General features: G+C 43.5%; 1 protein-coding gene across 2 annotated transcripts in view; it reads right to left on the bottom strand.

The window, feature by feature from the left end:
• LOC147683726 (von Willebrand factor A domain-containing protein 5A-like) overlaps positions 1-25,009 on the bottom strand; it is a 306,655-nt gene that overhangs the window by 32,562 nt on the left and 249,084 nt on the right. For both annotated transcript variants that reach the window (XM_086944896.1, XM_086944897.1), the window contains one exon: positions 11,947-12,024. In XM_086944896.1, coding sequence (XP_086801022.1) covers positions 11,947-12,024 — 78 coding nt within the window. The remainder of the gene's footprint in view (positions 1-11,946; positions 12,025-25,009) is intronic.

Below are 25,009 nucleotides of genomic sequence, written 5' to 3'. Positions count from 1 at the left end.
CTGGGGTGCTTGTGTTGAACCTTGGTCCCCAGTCGACAGGACAGGGCTTTCTTGCTCCATAAATGATAAGGTGGTAGCAGAGTAGTCCCAAGCTAGTTTCTTTGAGGGGTCAGTGGTGCTGCCTGTTGTAGAGGGCTTTCTTTTAGATAGTCGCTTCTTCTGCGTACTTCTCTGAGCCGGAGAACTACTGCCTGTATCAATACCAGTGGACTCATCTAAGCTTGCTTCATCCGAAGGCACAGACTGGGACTGGGAGTCTTCATTAACTGAAAAAAATTTATCTGGGGAGACAGCGCCATTGCCAGTACCGGCTTCAACTAAAGCAGCAGACTCTTCCCCTAATTTGGCGAAATCACTTGCCAGGTCCATGATCTCTGCCCAGTCTGAGGTAGTCGGGTCGACCGATAGCTCCACAGTGCATGGCGGCCCTGCATCTCCCTTCAATATCATCTGGTGATGACTCTGCCCCTACAGCTACCCCAGCAATACTCCCGCTTTGTCCGCTTTCACCGAGCAGCCCAGTATACATAGATACGAGATCTGGCCGCCCCTTACTCCCACTTGCCTTTTCAGCCGGTTTCTTGTCCGTTTTAGCGGTCTCATCCAGCGTTTCCTCCGGGATCGGATCAGTCGCTTGCTCTGACCTCCGTGGTGTAACTGTTGCAGGCAATGGTTCTGACGGCTTAGTCTTCGCCGGTCTTCCAGGTTGCCTAGCAACCACTGCTCCAGCTTCGACGTCCATGGCGCCGCTGCGATCGTCTCTAACAACCAGACACTCGGCATCATTGCTGCTTACCCCGCTGCCAACAGGTATGTTAGCGAAGCTTTCTGTAACTGTAGGTTGTCGCAAAACACCCTCCTTCGGCTTGAGCTTACTGATAGCTCCCAGTTCCTTCGGGGTAGCAACGGCGGCGTCAGGGCTGTTTTTCTTAGCCAATGTTCTCTTGTAGCCAGCGGTCCCTTTCTGCAAACCGCTTGAAGGATTTCTCTGGTCCGTTTTGTTTCTCTCTTTAAGGGTCGGATCTCTCTGGGCGTCAGTGTCTTTGGAAACCCCTTTTCCATCTTTCACTTCCCATCTTTCACTTCGCTCCCTTTTAATATACGGGGAGGCATCCTAAGCCAGGTTTTCAAAATCAACCCGGCAACACCAGCCACCTTCTTCCATATGCAGGACAGTACCTGTTTTAACAGAATTCGGCTGGGGCACTTTTTCGGTATTCCTTCATCCGCTCTCAGGTCCTTGAAAACTTGAAAATTGTAGTAACCGAACACCGCAGCATATAAGGGGGATTCCACCATTTAGAGCCACGGTAGGGAGGAGGAAAGAGTGCGACTCACTCACTGCATACCACTAGCGGCCATCTTGCCTCCTGGTGGTGATTCCATCCGGTTACATTTGATGTGCTTCAAAAACAAGGATCCAATGTCAGACTCTGTCTTCTGACAAATTGCTATTTATTTTTAACAAGGGGATTCGTGTTTACAAAATAATCTCAGTTTGCAGTCAGAGAAAGACAAGTAAAGTGAACTATGTGACAATCTTGCTGAAGTAGAGGAAGTGTGAAAGGAAAGCCTGTAAGATGTAATTTCTCTGTTATTTCTCTGTAATTTCTCTGTAATGCACAACAAAAAGTAAATACCTGTAAATGAGCTGTACACGTTCAGCTGTTAGGAAAGCAAAAATTAAGATTTTTTTTGTAATTCTGAAGTGTGATGGAAACAAAGATTTTAATAGGATCAAAACGAATCAAGACACTTTATCTGGTGATGTATAAATGCTAAATATTCGCTGAAACCCAATTTTCATGTACTGTGATTTGGGTGCAATATAGTTTTATTAGTAAAACTGTATGCCTGCACAAATTTAGTAGCCATTTCAATGGAAAACGTGCTGTCTGAGAATGGCAGTGAGCTACTACATGACACTTTAGTTACATTACAAAAAAAAAAATCGCCTGCCTTATATCCATTAAAGCTAGGTGGGTCGCAAATGTTTGTTGTTCTAAAAATTGGGTCATGGTACTAAAATGGGAAGCAATGATCTAGAGTGCCTTTCCTGCTCAGCATTCTGCAGTCTACTTTCTTGTGGTGGACTAACATTTAGTTGCAAGTGGGTTGATTTTGTAAATGTTGCTGTGGTTGACAAACTAAAATTATGGTTGGTCCCAAAAGATTGTGACACAGACCATGGTACAGATCTTTTGATCTCTAGAGCCAGTCTCTGTTTTTACCACTCACTTGTAGATAAATGTCTAATAAATCAGAAGTGTGTTCAAAATTGCTTGCTTAGCCTAAACTATACCTAGTGGGGTGCACATTTACGTGGTAACCTCATTCTTTCTGAGGGTTTATATACAATCATATAAGTCAACCTGCCCTTAAAACCCTTCTTCTTAATCAAAACATCAAAGCTTCCAACATATATTCACAAACCTGGATCTCACTACCACCAAATACTCATCTAATCAAGTAACTGTTTTTTTCTGAAACTGTATAAACAGAAACTCGTTTTATTTGCTTAAATCATTTAATCTACCACTGTTAGTAAAGATCATACATAGTTTGAATTGACACTGTTCCTGGCACCTATTAAGACAAATGCCTGCTGTTGAGGACCACAAAAGATCCCTACAGAACTTATCATAAGCATCTTAAAGGATATAAACCAAAGAGTTACCTATGTTTGGTAGGATTATGTTACTTATCCTATAAGCATCTGTTCTTAGCAAGTAGTGCATGCTTTGGATACTCCTGCCATCTAGTGTTGGGTCTGGCTACGTGCAAGTTGTTTTTCTTTGAAGACGTATTTCAATTCACAAGGTAAAGTGGCTCCTCTTCTTGGAGATAATGCGCATGGGCAGCAACATCACTCAAATTGTTTTCCTGCAGGCTGGTGAGAATGGAGAGTAAGTATCAGTAAAGAGATTTCCATGAACATGAAAAGGTAAAAGGAACTGCAACGACCACAGGTGTCCAGGCAGGAGGGTGGTTGCATGTGAATCTACAGCACTACATGCCAAGAACAGATTCTTACAGGGTAAGTAACATAATTCATTCAAGACATGTGTGGCTGAAGATACACATGCTTTGCATAGACTGTAAAGCGGTGCTCTCCAAAAGTGGTGGCTAAACTGTGGGTGCTGCAGTTGTTTGAAAAACTGTACTTAGCACTGCCTGACCCACATTAGCTTGTTCGCCTGCTAGAACATCCACACAATAATGCTTAGTGAAAGTGAGTGATGTAGAACATGTAGCTACCTCACATATATCAGCTATTTGGATATTGCCCAGGAAAGCCACGGTAGTCCCTATTTTACAAGTAGAGTGTTCTCTAGGGGGTGCAGGTAAAGTCCTTTTAGCTTTGGCGTAACACAACTGAATGCATTCACTTCTCCATCTAGAAATGCACTTTCCTTTTCTAGGGGGAAAAAAGTTTGGTTATATGGAAATCTTTAGTTCTGTCAATGTAATGTTTTAACATCTAGTGTATGAAGAGCCTTTAAGCAACAGAGTCTGGATGAGGAAAGAAAACAGATGACTCAACTGATTGAAGGTGGAAGGAGGAGCCCACCTTTGGAAGGAATTCTGGGTTGCTGCAAAGGACCACCCTATCCCTGTGTAGTTGGAAGAAAGGCTCTTCTAAGGTTAGTGCCAGGACCTCCTTGACACAGCTAAGTGAAGTAAAGGCACTTAAAAGGCAACCTTCCAAAATAGAAATTGCAGGGAACAATTATGTAATGGTTCAAATGGGAGACAATTAGTCTGATGAGAACAATATTGAAATGCCATCGTTTCAGATTAGTCCAGCTCAAAATATTACATAGGGTATACATATCCTGCACAACACTAGTCAAGATGGCCTGCAGGGCGGGTGTAAACTATAACAAAGTATGGGGGGGGGTCTTTTTTTCATACCATATGGACGGGTCATGAAATTCAGTAATACTGCCAGGCAATACTGTCATGCATAATGCAAAAAATGCAAAAAGAACAATTGATGGACAGAAAGCAGAACAAGGTCATACATTCACCCCAGTACAGAGATCTGGGCCTAAATCCATCGTTGTTTTGCTCACCATGCCATTCCAGTTTGGACCCAGCCATATGCAAATCAGTCTTGACTCTGTACCTAAAGGGAACAGCCCAGCCCAAATCGCCAGGCCAGGTCCTCCCTGGACTGGAAACAAGCATCCTAGGAGCAGTTGCGGGCTTTTAGCCCTCATCAGCCAGGATAGCTTGATTCCAGTGGCATGGAGAGCACGGGACTCACGTCTGAGCATACCCGTCCTACTCGGGGTGACAAATGCAAAAAGAACAATTGATGGACAGAATGCAGAACAATGTCATACATTCACCCCAGTACAGAGATCTGGGCCTTAATCCATCGTTTTTTTGCTCACCATGCCATTCCAGTTTGGACCCAGCCATATGCAAATCAGTCTTGACCCTGTGCCTAACGGGAACAGTCCAGCCCGAACTGCCAGACCAGGTCCTCCCTGGACTAGAAACAAGCATCCTAGGACCGGTTTCGGGCTTTCAGCCCTCATCAGCCAGATACTGTCATGCATCTCAGGGGTGGTGGGAGAGGAGCTCACACTCTTGCCTAAGTGGTGCCTTTTAAATGTGTGGAAAGACACAGACTTGGGAGGAGCAGACCAAACCTGGGTAAATCTGCACCTGATGCTGGCAAAACGCAATATAGCTCGCCACTGGGGGGATATCCACCCACCCAAACTCCAAGACTGGAAAAAAGATATAGACTCGTGTCTGCCGGCGGAGAAAGTAGTAGTCTATGTGAAAAGAGGGTGCTCGAAAAAGTGGGGGAGAATTTGGAACAAATGGAACTAATATAGTGGTAATCCATGCACACCTCCAGTGGGTGAAACAATTATTTCGGTAATTCCTTTAGAGACTAACTGAGGGTGACATCAATATATCGGTGGGCAAAGAAGCCTGGGACCCAGGAATGATAAAAAAGGATGCCATGTGGCAAAGTGTAATAATGCTTGGTTGTGTATTTATTAATGACAATGTAAAACTATTTGTACTGCTCTGTTACAATAAAAAGATTACAAAAACATATTGAGATTCCATGTAGGTGCAGGTGGAACTCTGGTTGGAATTACTCTTTTAAGGCCTTCCAGAAAGGCTTTAATAACTAACAGTTTGAATAAAGATTAATGTTGCTTGTTTGGTAGATCAGCAGCCACTGCAGCTAGATGTAAGCATATTGAAATTAAGGCAAGGTAAGAGTTGTACATGTAGAAGGTAGCAAACAATGCTTTATACCGTTGCATTAAATGGATCAATGTGCTTGCTATGGCAGTAAAAAGACACAGCTTTTCCATTTAGCTACATAGGATCCCTGGTTGCAGACCCAGGAGCTTCTTTGAGGATGGTCATACATTCAGGTGGGTAATTAAGGTAACCGAATTCTATGACCTCAGTAGCCAAATCGCTAGGTTGACTTCCCTTGGGTTTGGATGCCCGGATTCTCCATGGGAAGGTCTGGGTTGAGGTAAAGCTTTTAGCGGCGAACTATGGACAGTTTGAGTAGCGTTGTAAATCAGGGCTGATGAGCTCAAGTGGGAGCTATTAGGGTGAGGGAGAGAGACATTTGCCTCAGCCTCCAATCCAGAAACGGAAGAAGAGGGAGAGGCGGAAAAACATAGGCAAATTTCCCAGACCAGTTTATCCATAAAGCATTGCCCTTGGATAGTGGCTGTGGGAACCTGGAGGTAAAGTTTGGGCATTTTGTGTTGTCTGCTGTTGCAAACACGTCTATCTGTGGAAACACCCAGCTGTTGAAGTATAGGAGGCGGATTTGAAAGGTGGAGTTCCAACTTGTGGACTTGTCACATCCTGCTGAAGAGGTCGGCAAAGTTGCTGTCAGTTCCAGGGAGTTGTTCCACTATCAGATGGATGTTGTGATATATTGTCCAATGCCCAATAGTATGAGATAGGTGGGATAACTGTGGAAAGTGTGTCCCCCTTGTTTTTGTATATAGTACATGGCTTTCATGTTGAATGTTCGGACCAAGAAAACCTTGCCTATCGGGTGGGGTAAGAACTTTTTCAAAGCTAGGTGAAAACAGCTTGAAGCTTGAGGTGGTTGTTGTAGAGATCATGTTTGGTGTCCCAGAGATCCTGAACTGAGGGATCCTGTAGGGGAGAACCGCATCCTGTGAGGGAGACGTTTGCTGTTGGAACAATTTGTGGAACAGGGTCAATAAACGGTCGCCCCTAAAACAGGTTATGTGTGTTCCCCCACTGCAGAAAGCAAGGAGTAAGGCTACCTACAAACACTAGATCTTGTAGCCGACACCGTGACGGAGACCACTGGTGTGATAGACATTCCTTCAGCGGACATATGTTTAATATAGCATGTGGTACTATGCAAATGTATGAGGACATCATGCCTAGCAGACGCATAACTATTCTGACTGTCAATTGTTGATTGGTTTGAAAGTGTGCTACCAGTGTAAGGAAATGTTGTATGCTTGCTAAATTGGGCTAGGCTAATTCCACATGTGTGTTGAGAATAGCCCCTGAATACAGCTGAACCTATAAAGATGGGATTTTTACATTGATGGTAAACCCTAGCTGCTGAAGCAGAGCTATGGGGACTTGAGTGTGTTGGTGGCACAGAGTAAGGGTACTGGCTTTGATAAGCCAGTCGTCCAGAAACGGGAAGACATGGATGTTTTATTTGCGTACATGTGTTGCTATTACTGCTAAGCATTTGGGCAACACTCGGAGTGCAGTAGTCACCCCGAATGGGAGAACTTTGACCTGATGGGGTCTGCCAGCTATGATAAACTTGAGTTATCTGTGGTGTGCTTGATGGATTGGAATCTGAAAGTAGGAGTCCTTTAAGTCCGGTAAGGACAAAGTTACCTTGCTGGAGAAGTGGGACCACGTCCTGGAGGGTGACCATATGGAAATGCTCCGACAGGATGTAATAAGTTAAGGGACTCAGATCCAAGGTGGGCCATAATGAACCACCCTTTTCGGGGGACGAGAAAGTACAGGGAGTGTACTCCTGACCCCTGATGTTGGAGGGACGGGTTCTATAGCTCCTTTGAGCATGAGAACTTGAACATCCTGTTTGAGCAGTGCTTGATGTTCCAGAAAGAGTTTGAGAGTGCGGGGTGGAATGTTTGGTGGTGTGGTGATGAGCTCCAGACAAAAAAATTAATTGGATAAGGTCCAACACCAACTGAACTGATGTTATGTATCGCCCGGTGGGAAGAAACTGTTGTAATTGACCCCAGACACGTGTTAAATGGTCAGTGGGGGAGGCAAAGAGTCACTGTTTTTGGCGGGTGCAGCACCATGTGAGGAAGCACCTCTGCCACAACCTTTGAAGTTTTTACCCCTATTAGTGCTCCTGTAATAGATGCGTGAAGGGGAGTAGTGAGTTTGCGGGTGATCGATGGAGAAGAGGCATCAGAAGTTGCTGCTTTTGAGCCTGCTCGATATGAGGACTGGTGAAAGGAGCCATGGGGAGAGGATGTGTTGAATGCACCTATGGGCTTGGCAATCTCTGTGTCCTTCTTCATCTTCTATAACACTTAGTCTACTTCTAGACTAAAAAGGTGTTCACTGTGAAACGGGACATTTAAAGTTGTTTGCTGGACTTCTGCATAATACACTAGTATTAATACCCCTGGCAGCTGTATCAGCGAAGTCCAGGGCACACCTAATGGAGATATTGGAAATTAGTTTGCCCTCCACTACGAGTTCATTCTCCCATTTCCTATGGTCTACTGGGAGGTACTACAGAAGTTCCTCCATTTGGTCTGTGAGCATGATCATGCCTGGCTAGTAGGCCTTGTCTATTTGCAATTCGCCAATGATTGGCAGACTGAGCATCTACTAATTTTCCTGAGGCATCAATTGGCTTAGGATCTTTATCAGGAGGTGGATCGTCAGCTGTGGTTTGTGAATGAGCCCTCATGGGCATTGGGCACAAGTAACAACTCAGGATGGAGTTGCCGTGGGATGTAAACAGGGTGTGAGGTTGTGGCTCTGTATTTTTTGTTGACCCTTGTAGTGATGAAGCTTGCACGCGCAGGGTCTTAAAAGATGTCATCGGTGTGACGCATCATGCCTTTTAACACAGGGAGGTATTTCGGTAGCCCTATGTGTACTGGATAGGGTTTCAAATATGAAACAGGACCTGGGGGTACTTTGCAGCCCTGCTGATGAGCTCCTGATATGAGGTTTTGTCCTCAATAGGCGATTGTCTGGCAGGGTATAGGTCTAGATCTTTGTCCCCCCCTTGGTATCAATGTCATAATTGGGCTAGGGATCTAGAGGTTGTGGTGCATCATAAAAATAATCCGCCTTCCCTTGCCCACCCATGTAGGAAGGTGGGGACCCCTGCGGAGTAATATCTAGGGGATCACCCCAAGAATGAGGTGGAGGGTGAAGGTGTTCGAGGTGGTGGAATAAAGGGTGGAGGTGGTGAAGAAGGCGGAAGAGGGAACAAGGGACTGGTAGACTAGTCTGTCTTCCTCCTTTTAGCTGGTACAGGCATGTCTATTGGTTCTCCAAAGAAAAGTTAACGCTTTTATGGAGGGAGCACTGACCGACCGTTTGTTAAGATGCGGCCAGACTGAGGCTACAAATGTATTTTGTTCTGGCGTGCATCGAGCTGTTCCTTCTTTTTATGGAGGATTGGTTGCATAGGAGTACTGGAGTTTGATTTCGATGCTGATCCTGAAATGTTCAGTGTAGAGATGGAGTTTAGTTTTGGAGCCAAAGTGGTCAGAGCCCATGATGGATAGGGTTGGCTCAGTGTGGAAACCGATGACTTTGGCTGGGCTTTCAGTGCAGAGCTCAAGGGCGGGGCATCTGAAGTAGATGTTCAGTGCCAACCATGGCCTGCTGGCAGTGGTGGCTGGGGAGCCTTATGTTCAGTCGGAACCACATTTTTTTGGTGGCAGGAGGTGGACGTCAGTACTCATGGTATGGTGACCCAGTGGAAGGTCCTGCCTCTGAAGGTCAAACTACAAGTCAAAGCCAGAATTTTTGACAGAAAAAGCCTAGTGATTGGCCGCAGAGGCCTTGTGGAGTTCCTATTCCTTGACATCCTGGTGTCCGAAGATGTAGGGTTTATCGTAAACCTCTCTCCGCTGCATCTCCCTGTGACGTGCACTTCGGTCCTGTAAAGCTTTTTTCGTTCAAAATTATCAGCAGGCCTCTCAGTCTTGTTCCTTGTGATCGGGAGACAGGCACAGGTTGCTGAGCTGGTGATGGTTGGTTCGCGGGTACGCAGTGTGGCACCTCTGGCAGAAATGGAATGGCGTCCATTCCAGCAGCGGAGCATGTTAAGAGCTGAAGAGATAGAAGGATAGGCCTAGCTGGGCGAGGCCTGAAGGCCTCTGTGTGCATTGATGCTAAAGGCGTTTTTTAGATTTAGAAACGTAAAGATGTGAATGCTTTTGATAACAACTGACGAGGGTAAGGGTGAACTTCGAACTCAAACCAATGCGCCCAAAGATTGAAAGAAAACAATCTAGCAATGGAGCCAATGCCTATGTGATTATTACCAAGGGGAGGAGTCACTTTATCTCATGACTCAAAAAACGACTACAAAGAAAAACAACTTGCACACATCTGGACCCAACATTAGATGGCAAGAGTATGCAAAGCATGTGTATCTACAGCCACACATGCCTCGAACATTAATTTCCGGTGAATATTCTACCTACCTTGAGATGAGCCACCAACTGACTCTTCGACGAGGAGCCAGACTGGATATCTTGAAACAGCTCTCTAGCACCAGCAGGTGATGTAGAGGTTCCACACCTCTACTCCAGCAGGGCCTCAACAAGTGATTTCCCAATGCCTTCTAAGTTCTCATTTTATTATACCACATTCATGGTAAAAACAAGCCTGACAAAATGGAAGAGGTGCAGTGTACAAAACTAAACTGCCATTTTATCAAGCTTTGTAAGTCTGATCCTTAGGAGGGGCTGATGTGTGGGTCAGTGGGGAATCTTTAGTGAGAGAGAGTTCACTAGAAGTATCATAACCAAAGGTAAGTATATTTTTCTTCAAGAGGGTGCGAGTAGAAACAGAAGACACAGGGTCTTGCATAACAGAAAATAAAATATACCAGCCCAGTGTATCCCATAGGCAAGGCAGTGAGTGACCAAAGGCTACCAATCTAGCCCCATGATTAAGCTGAAAATTCTTAAGCTGGTAATGTCTTGGGTGAGTAAAAGTTTCATTACAGCCAGAAGAATGCAATGCAAAGATCGCATGGCACTGAGCCAGTAAAAATTAAGCACATTTCATTTCAGGCAATGGGTACACAGCAAAGTGCCCAAACAGGAATGCCTCATTTTTAAAGAGCCAGCAAGCTAATTAAAGTTGCTTTCTCTTACCAATATAGAAGTTGATATTTAACAAAATAAGCAGATGATCCACCTTTGCTCTCTTGGGGCAGCATTTTGGGAGAAGGCTTTGGACTAAGGCTTGCCTTCACTAGCCTATTGCTTCAATCAACATGGTCCCAATCCTTTGAAGGTCATATAGTGGATCCAAAGCCAGTGCAGTTCATGGCAAAATAGCCAACAAGGTGTTCCATGGCAGAATGGCAGCTGTCAGGGCTAAAAAAATGTCAGCATGCCCATCCGGGTCAGAAAGGAGTGGAGACCACCTGCAGAAATATGACCAAGCATCTCATATGCAATTTGAAGACTGAAGGATTATAGTGCGTAAGGCATAGGTGAATACCACCACTTGAGTAGGGTCAGTATCAGAAGTGGGAAACTCCAGAAGCAGGTCTGGCAACACTGGGCATGGAGACAGGCATCAGACCAGGGCCTATGCCCATTAGGGCAGGTGTGGAATCCAAAGATGAAGTGAAGGTCAGAGCCATCAAATGAACCAGCAGACTGGACAACCTGCCCAGTGACCATCAGCAAAATAAACAGGAGAGTCCCTCGTTCCAAGTGATGCATACAATGCAAGGGAGGGTGTCTCCGATGAAGAAGTTTTAATCTCGCTGATTGACGTGGTTGCATTTCATCTACATTTGGTCTCATGTTCGCTGGTGGTCATCGAAACAATGAGGACACATCTCGGCCAAGACTAGAAGTTGTGCTCAGGCGCTATATTCAGAGGGCTGATGTCAGAGATATCTGAAATGGATTTTAAACACAATACTACTTGATGTGGCATGACCCTTAAAAGAACACAAAAATTGAATTTAGAAAGAAAATCCCATCCAGATCCGCATTAAAGAGTGCAGCAAAAACTGAAACTGACATCAGAACACCATATAGAGCTCACTGACAAAGCATCAGGAAGAAGTACTGACGTCGAGATGGAGCCTCAGCACCACCAACTGGTGCAGGAGATCCATTTCAAGCTGCTGTCACCTAGGGGAGATTCATGAGGTGGATAATCCTCAGATAGAAATAACCATCAAAGCAACGGTATTGTCAAGTGATGAAACAGAACTTTTTTGAAGTCTAATGGCTGAACATCTACTGATTTTTGGCATGTAAATGAACCAATCCCATTGTTCCCTCATAGACCAGGAACTTCAATGTAACTACAAGCCTAAGCATCAAAAGGGCCTTCTAAGGCGACCTTAAAGCTCAGGCTTTACACACAGTAATAATTTCCACTATAGAATCCACTTTCTTGCCATCTCTCTTCCGTTCAATTGTTTTGGATTTCTAACTTTGCTATTATTAATATTGTCTGAAAACCAATATTTTATTGTTTTTAATTTATTTCTGTATGTGAAAGGCTCAGGTGCCCCAAAGTGGTTATTTAAGCTTAACAATGATTTGTCTTGTTGAGCATCATTCATAATTAAAAACACACTTAAATTAAAGAAGAAAATAATGCAGGCACTCGGCCTCCTGGAGAATTGGCTTCCTGCAGGAGAGTGAGACCATCTGGCCACTACTTAGTGCTTACCTGCAATATCAGCATGGTTGGCACTGAAGGTTGAACAGTCTTGCATCAAACTAATACCTCCTAAGTGTTGGGGAGATGCTGTAAAATAAAACATAACACTGATATTATTTCAGACATAACAGAGATGTATTAAGTTAAAAGCTCCTCCCCAGCTCACAAACTCAAACATTGTTCTCACACTAGACACTGGTGTATTTGTGTGAATATCCAACAAGAATGGTAAACACGTAAAGGCTACTGTACTAAATTTGAGTATTTGTTGTGTTGGAGTGAGAGCCCACCTCAAATAATCACAACACTTGTCAGAGTGAACCACTAATGTGACCAAATAAACCTGAGCTTAACCCTCTGGCAGCTTGGACCAAATCAGTTAGGCTTAAATTTGAGGCAATGTGTACTTCTCAAGCACACATACAGAACCCTACACATCACAGGACCAGAATCGCTGTACAGCTGCATACACTTTCATCAACCCACCAGATACATACGCTCTGCCTCTCTCTCACACATTCCACGCATCTGCGAAGGCAAACTTGGAGGTTGCTTATTCTCCTACATTGCAACGAACACATGGACCAACCTCCCTCCCAACACAATCAGAACCCTCCTCCTGACTTCTTTAGTTCCACAAGAAGCTGAAGACCTGACTCTTCATATAAGTACCTTGGACATCTCATATCTACACACCTGGCCAAGTGTCGGATATCCCCTCCGGCCATTAGTGCACTATATAAATCAATATAACATGAAGTATTGTACAGTACTACAACAGTAATACAACTGAAATTCAAAACAATAAAAATCCCAAAATGAATTAGTAAAATAGAATATAATTTAATAACCAAAATGACACCAACACGACAAAATTTCTGTTAGAGGGACTTGAGTTAATATATATTTTTTAATCTTTATTTTGCATTTTAACAAAAAAATGTAACAACAGTCGGTGCAGATCATCATGTGCAATCAGCATGCCCCATGTCTTGCTTACCTCAACCTGACAAGCTGTACCAATAAAGCAGCAGTACATGCACCCACATGTCGACCCTACCAATGCATCAGTGAAATCCGCATTAGGTGGCCCCATCAACTAATCACAGTGTGCACCATCATGCATCATGGTCAGTGTCACTGTCCGGAGCCTCAGATGTATTGAAGTCAGCTAACAGCTGCCTCCATGCGGCCACCTCTTCCAATGCCCTCACATCAGTACGGATGGGATGTGTATGATGCTCCTCTGCAGTCCCCCATTCGAACACATCACTGACCCAGAGGTCCTCATTTGCCACCCTGGATTCCATCAGGTCTAGAGCCAAAGAACAATGCTAATTGTAGAAATTTGTAGGATGTCTTGCATCTCCTGGGCCTCTTCACCATCCCCAGCAGGCATGCCCCTGGTGTGCAGGGGACAACCCTCACCCACGGTGCCCCCCACACTTGGAATCACCTTCCTCTAGATTCCATGTACCTCAGCATACTGCCATGCCAGATGCAGAAAGGTGGCATTCACCTCCCGGCAATAAGCAAATTTCACTTCCCTAGAGCAATCTATTCTATGAAGCTGAGCGGGAGTCATGTATGTACGTTGCAGAAAAGTAAAGTGTAGCATTATCAACCTATTATTGCAGGAGAACCCTTTCACCGGACTCCATGCAAGTTACCAATCTGTGTCCTCAAAACGGACTCCAAATCTATTTCCCATGCCGCCCTCCTCCAACGGCGAGATTTGGATAAGTCTTCCTTAAGAGCCTTATAAAAAATTATGAAGAGGTGTCTACTCTCTCCCCATCGAATGAGGCCACCCAGCATGTGTGACGACAGCTGGGCTGCTGGGTGGGTGCACCAGACATCTCTGGCCATGTTCTCGAGCTTAGCAAAAAAAATGAAGTGTCCCCACCGTATGTTGAAAGTGTTCTGTGCATTGTGGAACGTGAAGAAAACTTCCCCCGGATAGAGATCCCCCGCCAGTAGGCATACCCTCTCCATCCATCTGTCCATGGACCTATCCTGCTCGATGGACTGAAAGTGCTCAAGGTCCCAGATCGGCAGTTCCATATCAAAGGGGGCTCGACCTAGTATCTTCTTCACGGTCACCTCCCTCACCTGGGCAGTGTGCCGTACCAGGTAGGCAGGCCAGAGGGACCAGCCCTCATCAGTAATCAAACGTAAGGTAGGCTCTGTCGGGAGTTTGATAATTTCTGTAACAGCATTTATAAATAAAAAGAAAAAAGGTAAACACACATAGATTGATGTAATCAATATCAATTGTATTCTTATATGAATTCATTTTTCTGGTATACAATTACGGTTATATCTAAGTCAGGCTTTAACAAAAGGGCGGCGCAAACAAACAAATTAGTGATAAGGTGATCTAGAAGTGACAAGGTGCTTTGGTTGAATAACATACAAACAGTGCTGTACAAAATGCATATAAAATGTTCATTCAGTAGACCTCAATCCCTATTTCATTGAATCTCCAATATACATGGTTTTGCTATTACACGGAGCGTAGAGAATGGGGAAAGATTTATAAATCCTCTTAAAGTAATTATCTCCCGACAGAACCTACGTGACCTTTGATTTCAGACACCCAGGTTCTGAGGGTCACTGGGTAACCCCATTATACTCAATGTACCCCTCATCAGTAGACACACACTAGGGTGTCCTCCCAAATCATGACCTGCAACAACTTCTTTTGCCAATTTTCTGTTTCTATTAACCATTGAGTTGCATGTTGTAGGTGCACTGCGAAAAATTCAAGTTTCATGTCCCGAAGCGCCAAGTCCCTGTCCTTCATGTTCCTCTTAAGAACTGATGGGGCAACCCGACTGCTTCCTCGCCCACACCAGGGTGATCAAAAGGCTGTTGAGGTGAAAAAAGAAAGGGGCACCTAGAGGGTACAGGGAGTTCTGGACAAGATAAAGACAACAAGGAAGGAACACCATCCTGGCAATGGCTGCCTGTCTGAGTTAGGAAAGTTAAAAGGAGTAAAAATAGCACTAAGAGACACAAAATGCCAATAATAGTCATTGCTTGTGGTAGAAATGGACCTCGATGCAATTGGAGGCACTTCTGGGGTCTGGATTCAAGGCAAGCATGCCCAGCCTTCCTTCTTAAGACAGTAGGGCAGTCTTTCTTCTGAATCTTCTCAGGTCCATATGTGTTCTGAATTCAGGTTCTGTGGGTGCTACTTTTATACCCAGTGCCAGCCTGTGGGTGGGGTCACCCTTTGGTCTAAGCCTAGAACTGATGCTGGTCGGTGTTTCCCTTTCCCTTAGCTCCTGCCTGTCGAGTGACAAAAAGGGTAGCCAGCGCCAGGTGTACGCTGCATCTGCCAATGACAGGGTTGGCATCATCTGAAGTCAGAAACGGGCTGGGTAGAGCCTTCAAACTTCCCTTCGAAGCTGAAGAAGGGAGTGGGTACAACCCTCAGTCCATCCTGCTCAGGTCAGAACTTCCTTCTCCACACCCAATGGCGTTTTGTCAACTGTCTGGGGGGAATACACATTTCACCACACTAGAGCCATTAACAGTCAGATTACACTGAACACTGACAGAAGGGCAATGCCAACTTTCTAAAAGTGATATTTCTAAAAAAGTAATTTAAAATCTGACTTATAAAGATGATTTTACATTACAATTCAAAAGAGCACAAGAAGTATTTCTCTATCTGTTCTTAAACTGAAGTTATCACTTATTAAGTGCAATAAGATAACCTAGTGTTAGTTTATGGGAGAGCCAGCTTTGCCAAAGTGAAAATCAACTGTGGAAGTTTTCACTGCTAGGACATGTCCTACCTTTTAAATACCAAGCACCCTGCCCAATGAGCCTTTAGGGCCCATCTTAGGCCTAACGCATATATATTAAGTGGAAGGTTTAGGCTTGGCAAAAGATTTATTTTGCTGGGTGAAATGACTGCACACAAAGGCTGCAGTGGCAGGCCTAAGGCATGTTTCATAGGGCTACTTTAGAAGGTGGCACAATGAGTGCTGCAGCCCTCTAGTAGCATTTGATTTAGAGACCCTGGGTACATGTAGTACCATTTACCAGGGAATTGGAAGTAAATTACATGTACAAATTAGGTGTATACCAATTTTACCATATTTAAAGGAAAGCACTTTAGCTCTGGTTAGAACGGGTAAAGTGCAGAGTCCTAATGCCAACAAAAACAGGTTCATCTACAGAAGGAAAAACTCTGGGGTGACCCTGCAGACAGGGCAAATTTTCAACAGCTATCCTACATTAAAGCACAACCAACCTCAACAGATGAATAAATCATGCACAAGAAAAGCTGCTTTGATTCCATTAGTACCCAACGTCTCAAATGAAACTAATACTTGAATTTGATGCATCATGCCTTTAGAAGAGCTAGGCTTGATACATAAATAGGACCCTAGTATTTGTAAGAATATTGACTTGAGCATCATAATACAAAGCATCTCCTTATCTATGCATATCTAGCTCATTTTTATCCTTTTCTTTGGCATAGTTATATCTCCAACTCGCTGCAAAAAGAACATGGCTTTCTAGCTGTTATGTTTGCAGCAATGTATGGCTGTTAATACATTTCTAAAGGCAGGCAAGGTGTATTAGAATTTATGTAAGAAGACCAGATTGAACTATTATAAAGAGAGTGATAGAAATACCATGTCAATACACAGCAGCATCAGTGCTCAGTCTTGGAATATCTAGGGATTACTATTTTGTAGAAGGGACATGGCTACTAGGTTTACCCCCACAAAACTGCCACTAACCGCTACAGCATCTCTCAGATCAAGAATTATACCGGTACCTTCCATGGTTCTAGTAATGCAGAAAAACATTACAAACCACCAGAAAATCATCAGCTGAGACAAAAGAGAATAGCTAAATGTCTTATTTCACCAACAGTTTCAAAGTGGATAGTGACAACCCTAACCCTAATATCAAAGAGAAGCCAACAGCTAAAATAAAATAAGAAATCAGAGAGCACAATGACAAGAATCCAAATCTAAAACGTCACAAGCAAAACAAAATCTCACCATTCAAATACCTACTCATATCATATGTTCCAAATCCAGACAACAATCACACACTTGTGCACAAATCTAGTCCAGATTTACAAATCCCACCACTAGAGCAAATAAATAGTTCACAATTACAAGTCCCAAAATAATTCCTAATGGCTCAGTCCAAGCATACTGACTGCATCATACATACAGCTGCCCAAGAGCTACACCCAGTTGAAGTTCAGGTTTTCAGAGTTATTTTTTTTTTAAATCATCCCTGCCATCACTGTGCTTTCTCTTAGGCTACTACAGCTCCCTCACATGTTACTCAGTTGACTGAATATCTGTGTGTGACAGTGGAGTCTACTGCATTAGCTTTACATTCCAGCAGAGGTGCAGGTTTCCCAAGCTTCCTTGAGGACGTTGAATTTACCATTTAAAGCTATCAACACCCATGCCTTAACCTCCTCTGTATCAGACCAAGTTAATATGGGCTGGAGGTAAAATATGAAAAAACAAGACACATAAGGGAATCTAGCCTGAAGTCTGAAACTTCATAACTCATTGACATGTAAGCATTGTTTCTGTCATTCAGTGGCATGGCTATAATACAAACTCTGCCAGCAACATTAAAGATCCAGCCTTTACCGGTGGACTCTAGAAAACCTCAAGACTGTACTCTACAGAACATTTCTAGGAAAAATTATGCTTGCATCCAATTTTACTTATCCTCTAGAACCTTCTTCTCCTGAACTCTCCACATTCACCTATAGAGTCCTATGAGCACCCCTCTTTTTCTTCAAACTGTACCTTTACTACTTCCCATCTGTGCTGGTTTTAACGATTTCTGTAAAGTTTTACTTTCATTTGTTTTCTAATCTATACAGAGTTTGATATTATGGTAAAGACTGCTTCTGGGTCCATCTGGGTTTATTGTAAAATGCTTTGAGGTCCTTTGTGTAATATATTCTCCATAAAAAATAAACAAAAACATAAGAATATCAAGCAACCGAGAGTGGGGTGAAAACCATGAGTCTACAGCTGCTCACCACGCAACCGATACTCAAGCACAGTACTTCATCTACAACATGGGAGCCAATGGGTTATTATCCCACCAGCCAGACACATTCCTTATAGACTTCTCTGAATGTAAACTTTAGTCTAATCTCAAAACTTACCATTTCTATGTAGGAAGAAATGATAAAATATTTAAAATTAAGTTTAAAAGTAATACCTGATCTGTTATGTGTTCAGTTAGGGCCCAGGCAAGAACACCATCATTTTACAGGCTCACATTTAAAGTTGACATCTTTCTTGAACGTTGACACATGAACACATTTGTTTTTGTTCCCTTATAGTATAATATTCTCTTTTTACATTTACATATTTTTGTAGGCATATTATCAGAGAAGAACCAAAGGGGATGATGGACGGAGCGTTGACAATGCAAACACTCACTCCCAGTCAACTGATCTGGGTTTAATCCATCACCGTTCTTTAGCTCACTCCGCCACCCCAGCTCAGACATATGCAAATCAGTCTGACCCTGTGCCTCATGGGAACAGTCCAGCCCGAACTGCCAAGCCATGTCTTCCCTGGACTGGAATCAATATTCCCAGGACCGGTTTCTGGCATTACAGCCTTCTTCAGCCGGGCTTGCTTGAATCCAGTGAAAAAGTGAGCAAGGGACTCACGTCTGAGCATACCCTGCCAACTTAGGGCGGACAAAGAAAAACCAAAGGGGATGATGGACAGAGCGTTGACAATGCAAACACTCACCCCCAGACAACTGATCTGGGTTTAATCCATCACCGTTCTTTAGCTCACTCCGCCACCCCAGCTCAGACATGGCCATATGCAAATCAGTCTGACCCGGTGCCTCATGGGAACAGTCCAGCCCGAACTGCCAAGCCATGTCTTCCCTGGACCGGAATCAATCTTCCCAGGACCGGTATTATCAGAGCCTTGAACATTCCATGCGAGGACTAAGTTCACTGTGCAAAATTGTAATGTCGGTTGTTCACTCCAGACAGCTCTGCAAGAATAGAATCAATAATGACAGCTTGACTGGGCTTCAGGCTTGGTATCATGGGTGATGTTTATTATATAAACAACATAACTACTTTGTTTAAACAGAGGAGCATTTTGCTGACACTTTCAAGTACGTGTCAAGTGAGCCCCTGGAAACCAAGGGCTATGCTGCGCACAGCTCTCAGGCCAAAAAGCCTATAAACTCTTTGCTTCTTCTTTAAACAAACATTTATTCAAGTTTTACTAGTGTATTCATATTCGTACTTAGAACATCATGATCTCAAAACATAAAAATAAAACAGTTCCTTCTCCTTAATGCATGAAATTCAAATATAACATCATTTCTTGTTGAAATAATATTCAATTGTATGTCAATTAAACAAAACAAAAAAAAACCCTATGCATTTCGGGTTCACACTGAATCCTTCTTCAGGGGTTATTATAACTCTTGATTGAGTTGAAGTTCCTCGGGATAGTTCAGTTCACGTGTCTACAACAAAATTTACAGTATCCGATGTTAGAAAAAAGCGTACTTTTTAATGTAATCACCTACACCAATAGTCTCAGGGTTTGCATTCCTCACAATATTACAAAGAATAATGGGTGAGATAGAAGAGAGAAAGACTGCTGTTAGGTGCTCAATAAAACAAACGTCCTCCAGTGGATACCAAGAGTACTGTTCTTTCATGTTGAATTAATCCAAAAAATAAGTGAAAAGAAACCTCCTTGTGAGTTAACACGTGACTAGCCATTGTAACGGTTGTAAAAAGTACCTCTATATTTCAGAAGGTCTATCTCATCAAGTATGGTCAAAGATGTCAAGATTCATCAAATTCTGTAATGCAACATCACTCGTTAAATACTCACCAGGTATACAACCTTTACAACAAATCTTTTACCACGCACTACCATTACAACGCAGTCATCACAACGCAAACCATTACAACGCATTGCGCTGGGGGGGCGCTCTAGGATAGGACATACGTTTAATTTACTATCCAACACCTTCCCTAGTGTCCACGGGGACTAGAGTTGGAATAGTAAATGAAACTATTCACTATCCAGCACCCCAAAGCGCTAAGCGTTGTAATGGTATGCGTTGTAAAAACTGCGTTGTAATGGTATGCGTGGTAAAAGTATGCGTTGTAATGTCATACATCCACTCACCACTAATGTAACTGGCACCAAGTGTTCACTATAATCAAGTAAATGAACCTACCCTCCAAAAACACAAGTGTGAAGAGAAAATCCAAGCTGGCTCCAATAGAAGTCACATCTGTCATGAACATCCACAGTCTGTGTGAAAATATAAATACTAAATGTAAGTACCCAATCTGAATGTGCTCCGACTAACGTAATAATTGCCCTATAAAAACACGGGGACCGGGGTCTCCATCTTACCCAGTGAATAACGTTCACCTCTCCCGTACGTTATATTACGAAGGAAATCTCCATCACATATGCCCGAAAATCCTTCTAGAGGTAAATGGAAATGACAATAAGTACTAAATCTGATATAATACTGACTGTATGAACCATAGCGTAATCTCAATCCTACACCAGAGTCTTACCTAGGAAATGATCGTATCACCGCCAAATCTAAACCACTGTAAGCTCTATGCTCGCCAAGCCTACAAGCTGCCGAAGCAACAAAATAAAGGTTTGCGCGCGTCGCGCTGTGCTAGTCATAGAAAGAGGACTGTGTGGATCGTGTGGTCTGTTCCAAGATGGCGCCCATATCGGGAACAAAACTATCTAGGAGCCAAGGTTCGAGACAACAGTTGTCCTCCGAATAAAGAATTAAAATAAAGTGTGATATAAATGTAAAAATGAGAAAGAGACTAAAGAAAAAGAAAGGTAGTGAGAAATGGATAAATCATCCATAGTTGAGTATTACAAAGAATGCAAAAATCCCCTTCCATTCTAAAGGTGCAAGTTATTCATAAAAAGCACAACAATTCATAATGGTCATTAAGACCCCCCGGGATTACGGTTCCAAGTTTTTTTATCCACTCTGTCTCTTTGCGAGCTAGTGTTTATTTCAACAAGAAAGGTTATGTTATTTTTGAATTTCATGCATTAAGGAGTATGAACTGTTTTATTTTTATGTTTCGAGATCATGATGTTCTAAGTATGAATATGAATACACTAGTAAAACTTGAATAAATGTTTGTTTAAAGAAGAAGCAAAGAGTTTATAGGCTTTTTGGCCTGAGAGCTGTGCGCAGCATAGCCCTTGGTTTCCAGGGGCTCACTTGACACATTATACTTAGGGGGGTGGTACCCCTTCCCATTGCTTCGCAAGCACATACGCAGATAACATTCGCTAATCACTGTTTTCACCATCGGACAAATCCAGTTTACTATAGGTGTGCAGACCCACCCACACTTCACTTTCAAGTACCTACCATGCCCAGCTGAATCCGGTTTACCTCTTGAGAAGACTGGTGCCCAGCCCTACACCAAAAGAGGCCTATATATGAAACATACCAACATGTAACTAAGGAGTTAGTTTACCCACAGGGATTCTGGCAGATGTACCCACACTATGCACACTAGGATAGGGTGAGCTAGGTAGCAGCATAACTATAATTACATGCAAAAATATAATCCATGTAACACCACAATGGTCGAACTATTCTTTTTCTTTACCGTTCTTGTGATGCTGATTACTCTGCTTCGTTTCATTCTATCAATCACTGCACAAATCTTACACAAGAATATTATTGCTTCAATAAATGTTTGAAATGCCAATTTGAGTATTTCTTGTGTCTCCCTTTGGGCAAGCATGCGTTACTAAACAAAACTGTTTAGATCTGTTTCCAAGATTTCCTTTGGAAGTCAGCGTCGCCATGATCGGAGGTTGCACATACCAACTGTTACCTTTCCAGGATAGTGGTACAGATGGTGCCCAGTGAGTTAGCCAGGACTAAGGCCTACATAGCCTGATGGTGTGCGTGAACTCAGTCTTGCACAGTTTTGACGTTTATGTTATTCAAAAGTCAGTCAGGCATTATGTTTAATCACTTAATATTGTGATATCTGTTCAACTTTAGAAAGGTCCCTATGTGCAAGTTAAACCATTTACAATTAGCAGCACTTGTTGGAATATCTTGTGCAGTGCTTCAATGCCTTTTGGTGCATAAACAAAGCTTACACAAGACTACAAATATATTTCAGATACAAAATAAACTCAGGCAAAATGAAATACTCATAACCATCATCAAACACACTAGGATGGAGAAGTGTTTACAATACTCTAATATCTTTGAACAGATCTGTTTGTACCTTGCCTTGTTTTATGTTTGCCATCAAACTGCTGTTAAAGAAGGAATAAATAGCTCTATAGTACACTAAGTCTCTGGAGCTTTTGAGCCAGAAAACACCAGATACGTGTTGTACATGACTTTGTTGTTGCTTTGCAGCAGAGTAATAGATGAGATTATAGACCTTTCTACCCGCATCCCATATGGGAGGCTACCTACTGGTCTTTTTGTTTTTGCTAAACATACTTTATTGGATTTTTTTTTTTTTGCCAACATCATACTCCAAGAACCATTTTCTACAGGATCGACAGGATATAGTATTGGCCTATGTAAGCAAGATTTGCACTTGTACAATTTCACAATATAACCGGACAAGAAAAGAAATAAAAGACAACCAGCTGCGTTTAGAGTGGAAAGGAATAATACCCTTACAAGATGACCAAGTCCCTGGATGTTGCCCCGGCTAACCATCACTCATTAACTCAGCGGCAGTACACATAAGAACAACGTTAGGTATGGGGCAGGACCCCGAAAACCAGCAATGTGGGCGATAGAGTCAGAACAAGTCCTGAGAAGTCCACCCAGCGCCGCCAAATGCATGTGTGTTTTGGGGGGCATACCCAGGCTTTAAATACAGGCTCTTCCAACCCCATGCAAAAATCTAGCCCCCGCTTCTACACCCCTAACAGGGGTGGGGAGTGTGCTTTCCACAAGCTGACTATATCATGTTTAGCTAAGGTTAACCCCAAAACCAGTAAGTGATGTTTATATCTGTTACCACCAATGTCTTCTGCAATGTGTAATAAAGCTAGCCATTGTGTACTGTGTGTGGTACACCTCAGCACATCAGTCAGTCATCTATGGACACCCCCCAAAACCTATCAAGAGACAAACATGTCCATACCGTATGAATAAAGGTGGCCTTCTCGACGCCACAGCGTAGACACGTTGGGGACGCAATGAGCCCAGCCCTACACAGCCGCTCCCGGGTATAGTATGCTCCATGCAGATATTTTAACTGCATCAATCGCAATTGCGAGGAGATGGCAGCTTCTCGGGGGGACTCCAGAGCCTCCCTCCAGTTATTATCAATAGTGCATATATCTGACTCCTAAGTGGTATTTTACGATCTCCCTCACAAGGGATCCTGTGTTGAGTAGTGAGTCGAGGGACAAAATTACAGATTATTTTAGCTCTAACTCACCCCAAGATACCTCGGTGTTCAACAATTGGGACGCACTCAAAGCTGTCTTAAGGGGGAAATGTATAGAGCTCAACTCAGCCCTGAACAAACAGAGGGCTAAAGAAAGGGAGACCCTGGAGGCTGCGCTCCATCAGGCAGAGAGGGAACACAAGAGCACGCCCGCCAGGGGCTCACTGCGCACACTCACTGCACCTCGTGGGCAACTTTAAGGCGATATATAATAACCGGGCAGAATACGCACTACTACGGCTCCGTTAAATCTCCTTAACGCAAGAAAACAAAATAGGCAAACATTTGGCTTAGCAACTGAGGGAAAAACTGGAAAAAGATTACATTGGAAACATACAAGATGGGGAGGGTCGGATAGCGTCCACAGATAAAGGGAAGGTGGACATATTCGGGGTATTTTATGAGAGTCTTTACACAGGGAAGACAAGGGAAATAGAGGAACAAAATCGATATCTCCACATGTTGAACTTCCCCAAGGTCTCACAAGAGAGAAATGATGCTCTCGCGGCACCTATCGCAAAGGTGGAGGTGGGCAAAGCCATCAAATCCCTCAAGGTCAATTAGGCTCCAGGTCCGGATGGATTGACAGCACATTTTTATGAAACCTTCGTGCCCGACCTCATCCCACAACTCAACCATCTCTTTAATAATATGGTAGAAGAGATGGGGACGGCCCCATCCATGGTTGAGTTGGTGATCACAGGGGAAAGATGCGCGCCTCTGCACTTCCTACCGGCCTATTGCACTCTTAAATTTAGATGCAAAGCTTTATTCAGATATCTTAGCAGATAGGTTAAATGACCTGATGCCAGACCTTGTCCACCCTGATCTATCAGGCTTCATAAAAGGCTGGCAAACCCTTGATAACATTAGACGGACGGTGCACCTGATCGAAAAAGTGACTAAGCGAAAGATACCAGCTGTTCTCGTGGGACTGGATGCCCGAAAAGGCTTTTGACAGGGTGGACTGGCCCTTTCTTTTTAACACACTCAAAACACTTCGGTATCGCAGATAAATGCATCAATATGATCAGGGCAAACTACATACAGCCACATTCCAGAGTGCTGGGTAATGGGACAATGTCTGCCCTCTTTTCCCTTACTAGAGGGACCAGGCATGGGAGCCCTTTGTCACCCCTGCTATCCGCTCTTAGCATGGAGCCACTGGCGATGCATATCCGGGAGAACCCAGAAATAAAGGGGATTCCCTTTGGGGGAGATGCCAACAAAATATCGTTGTTAACGGATGATGTGCTTTTATCCCTCACGGAGCAGCCATCGCTCTCACTTACGGCGCTGTAGGCAATCCAACACTTCTGGAGGCTGTAGTTGAAGAGCTACGGGACCGTTCTTCACTCCAATAGGCACACCACTCTCTACAATATTTGGGGATCCAACTGACACCACGAGTAGAGGGGTTATACAAGGCTAACTTTCCACCCACACTGATTCAGCTTCAAGGCGATCTTCAACGTTGGAAACCTCTTTTTATCTCTTGGTTGGGTCGCATACATGCAATCAAAAAGACGATGCTGCCTAAATATTTGTACCTCTTTCAGGCTCTAC

This window comes from Lissotriton vulgaris, chromosome 11 (assembly GCF_964263255.1).
Source record: "Lissotriton vulgaris chromosome 11, aLisVul1.2, whole genome shotgun sequence".
NCBI lineage: Eukaryota > Metazoa > Chordata > Amphibia > Caudata > Salamandridae > Lissotriton > Lissotriton vulgaris.
Note: the sequence above shows the minus strand (reverse complement) of the source record. Positions and strands in the feature narration are given on the sequence as shown.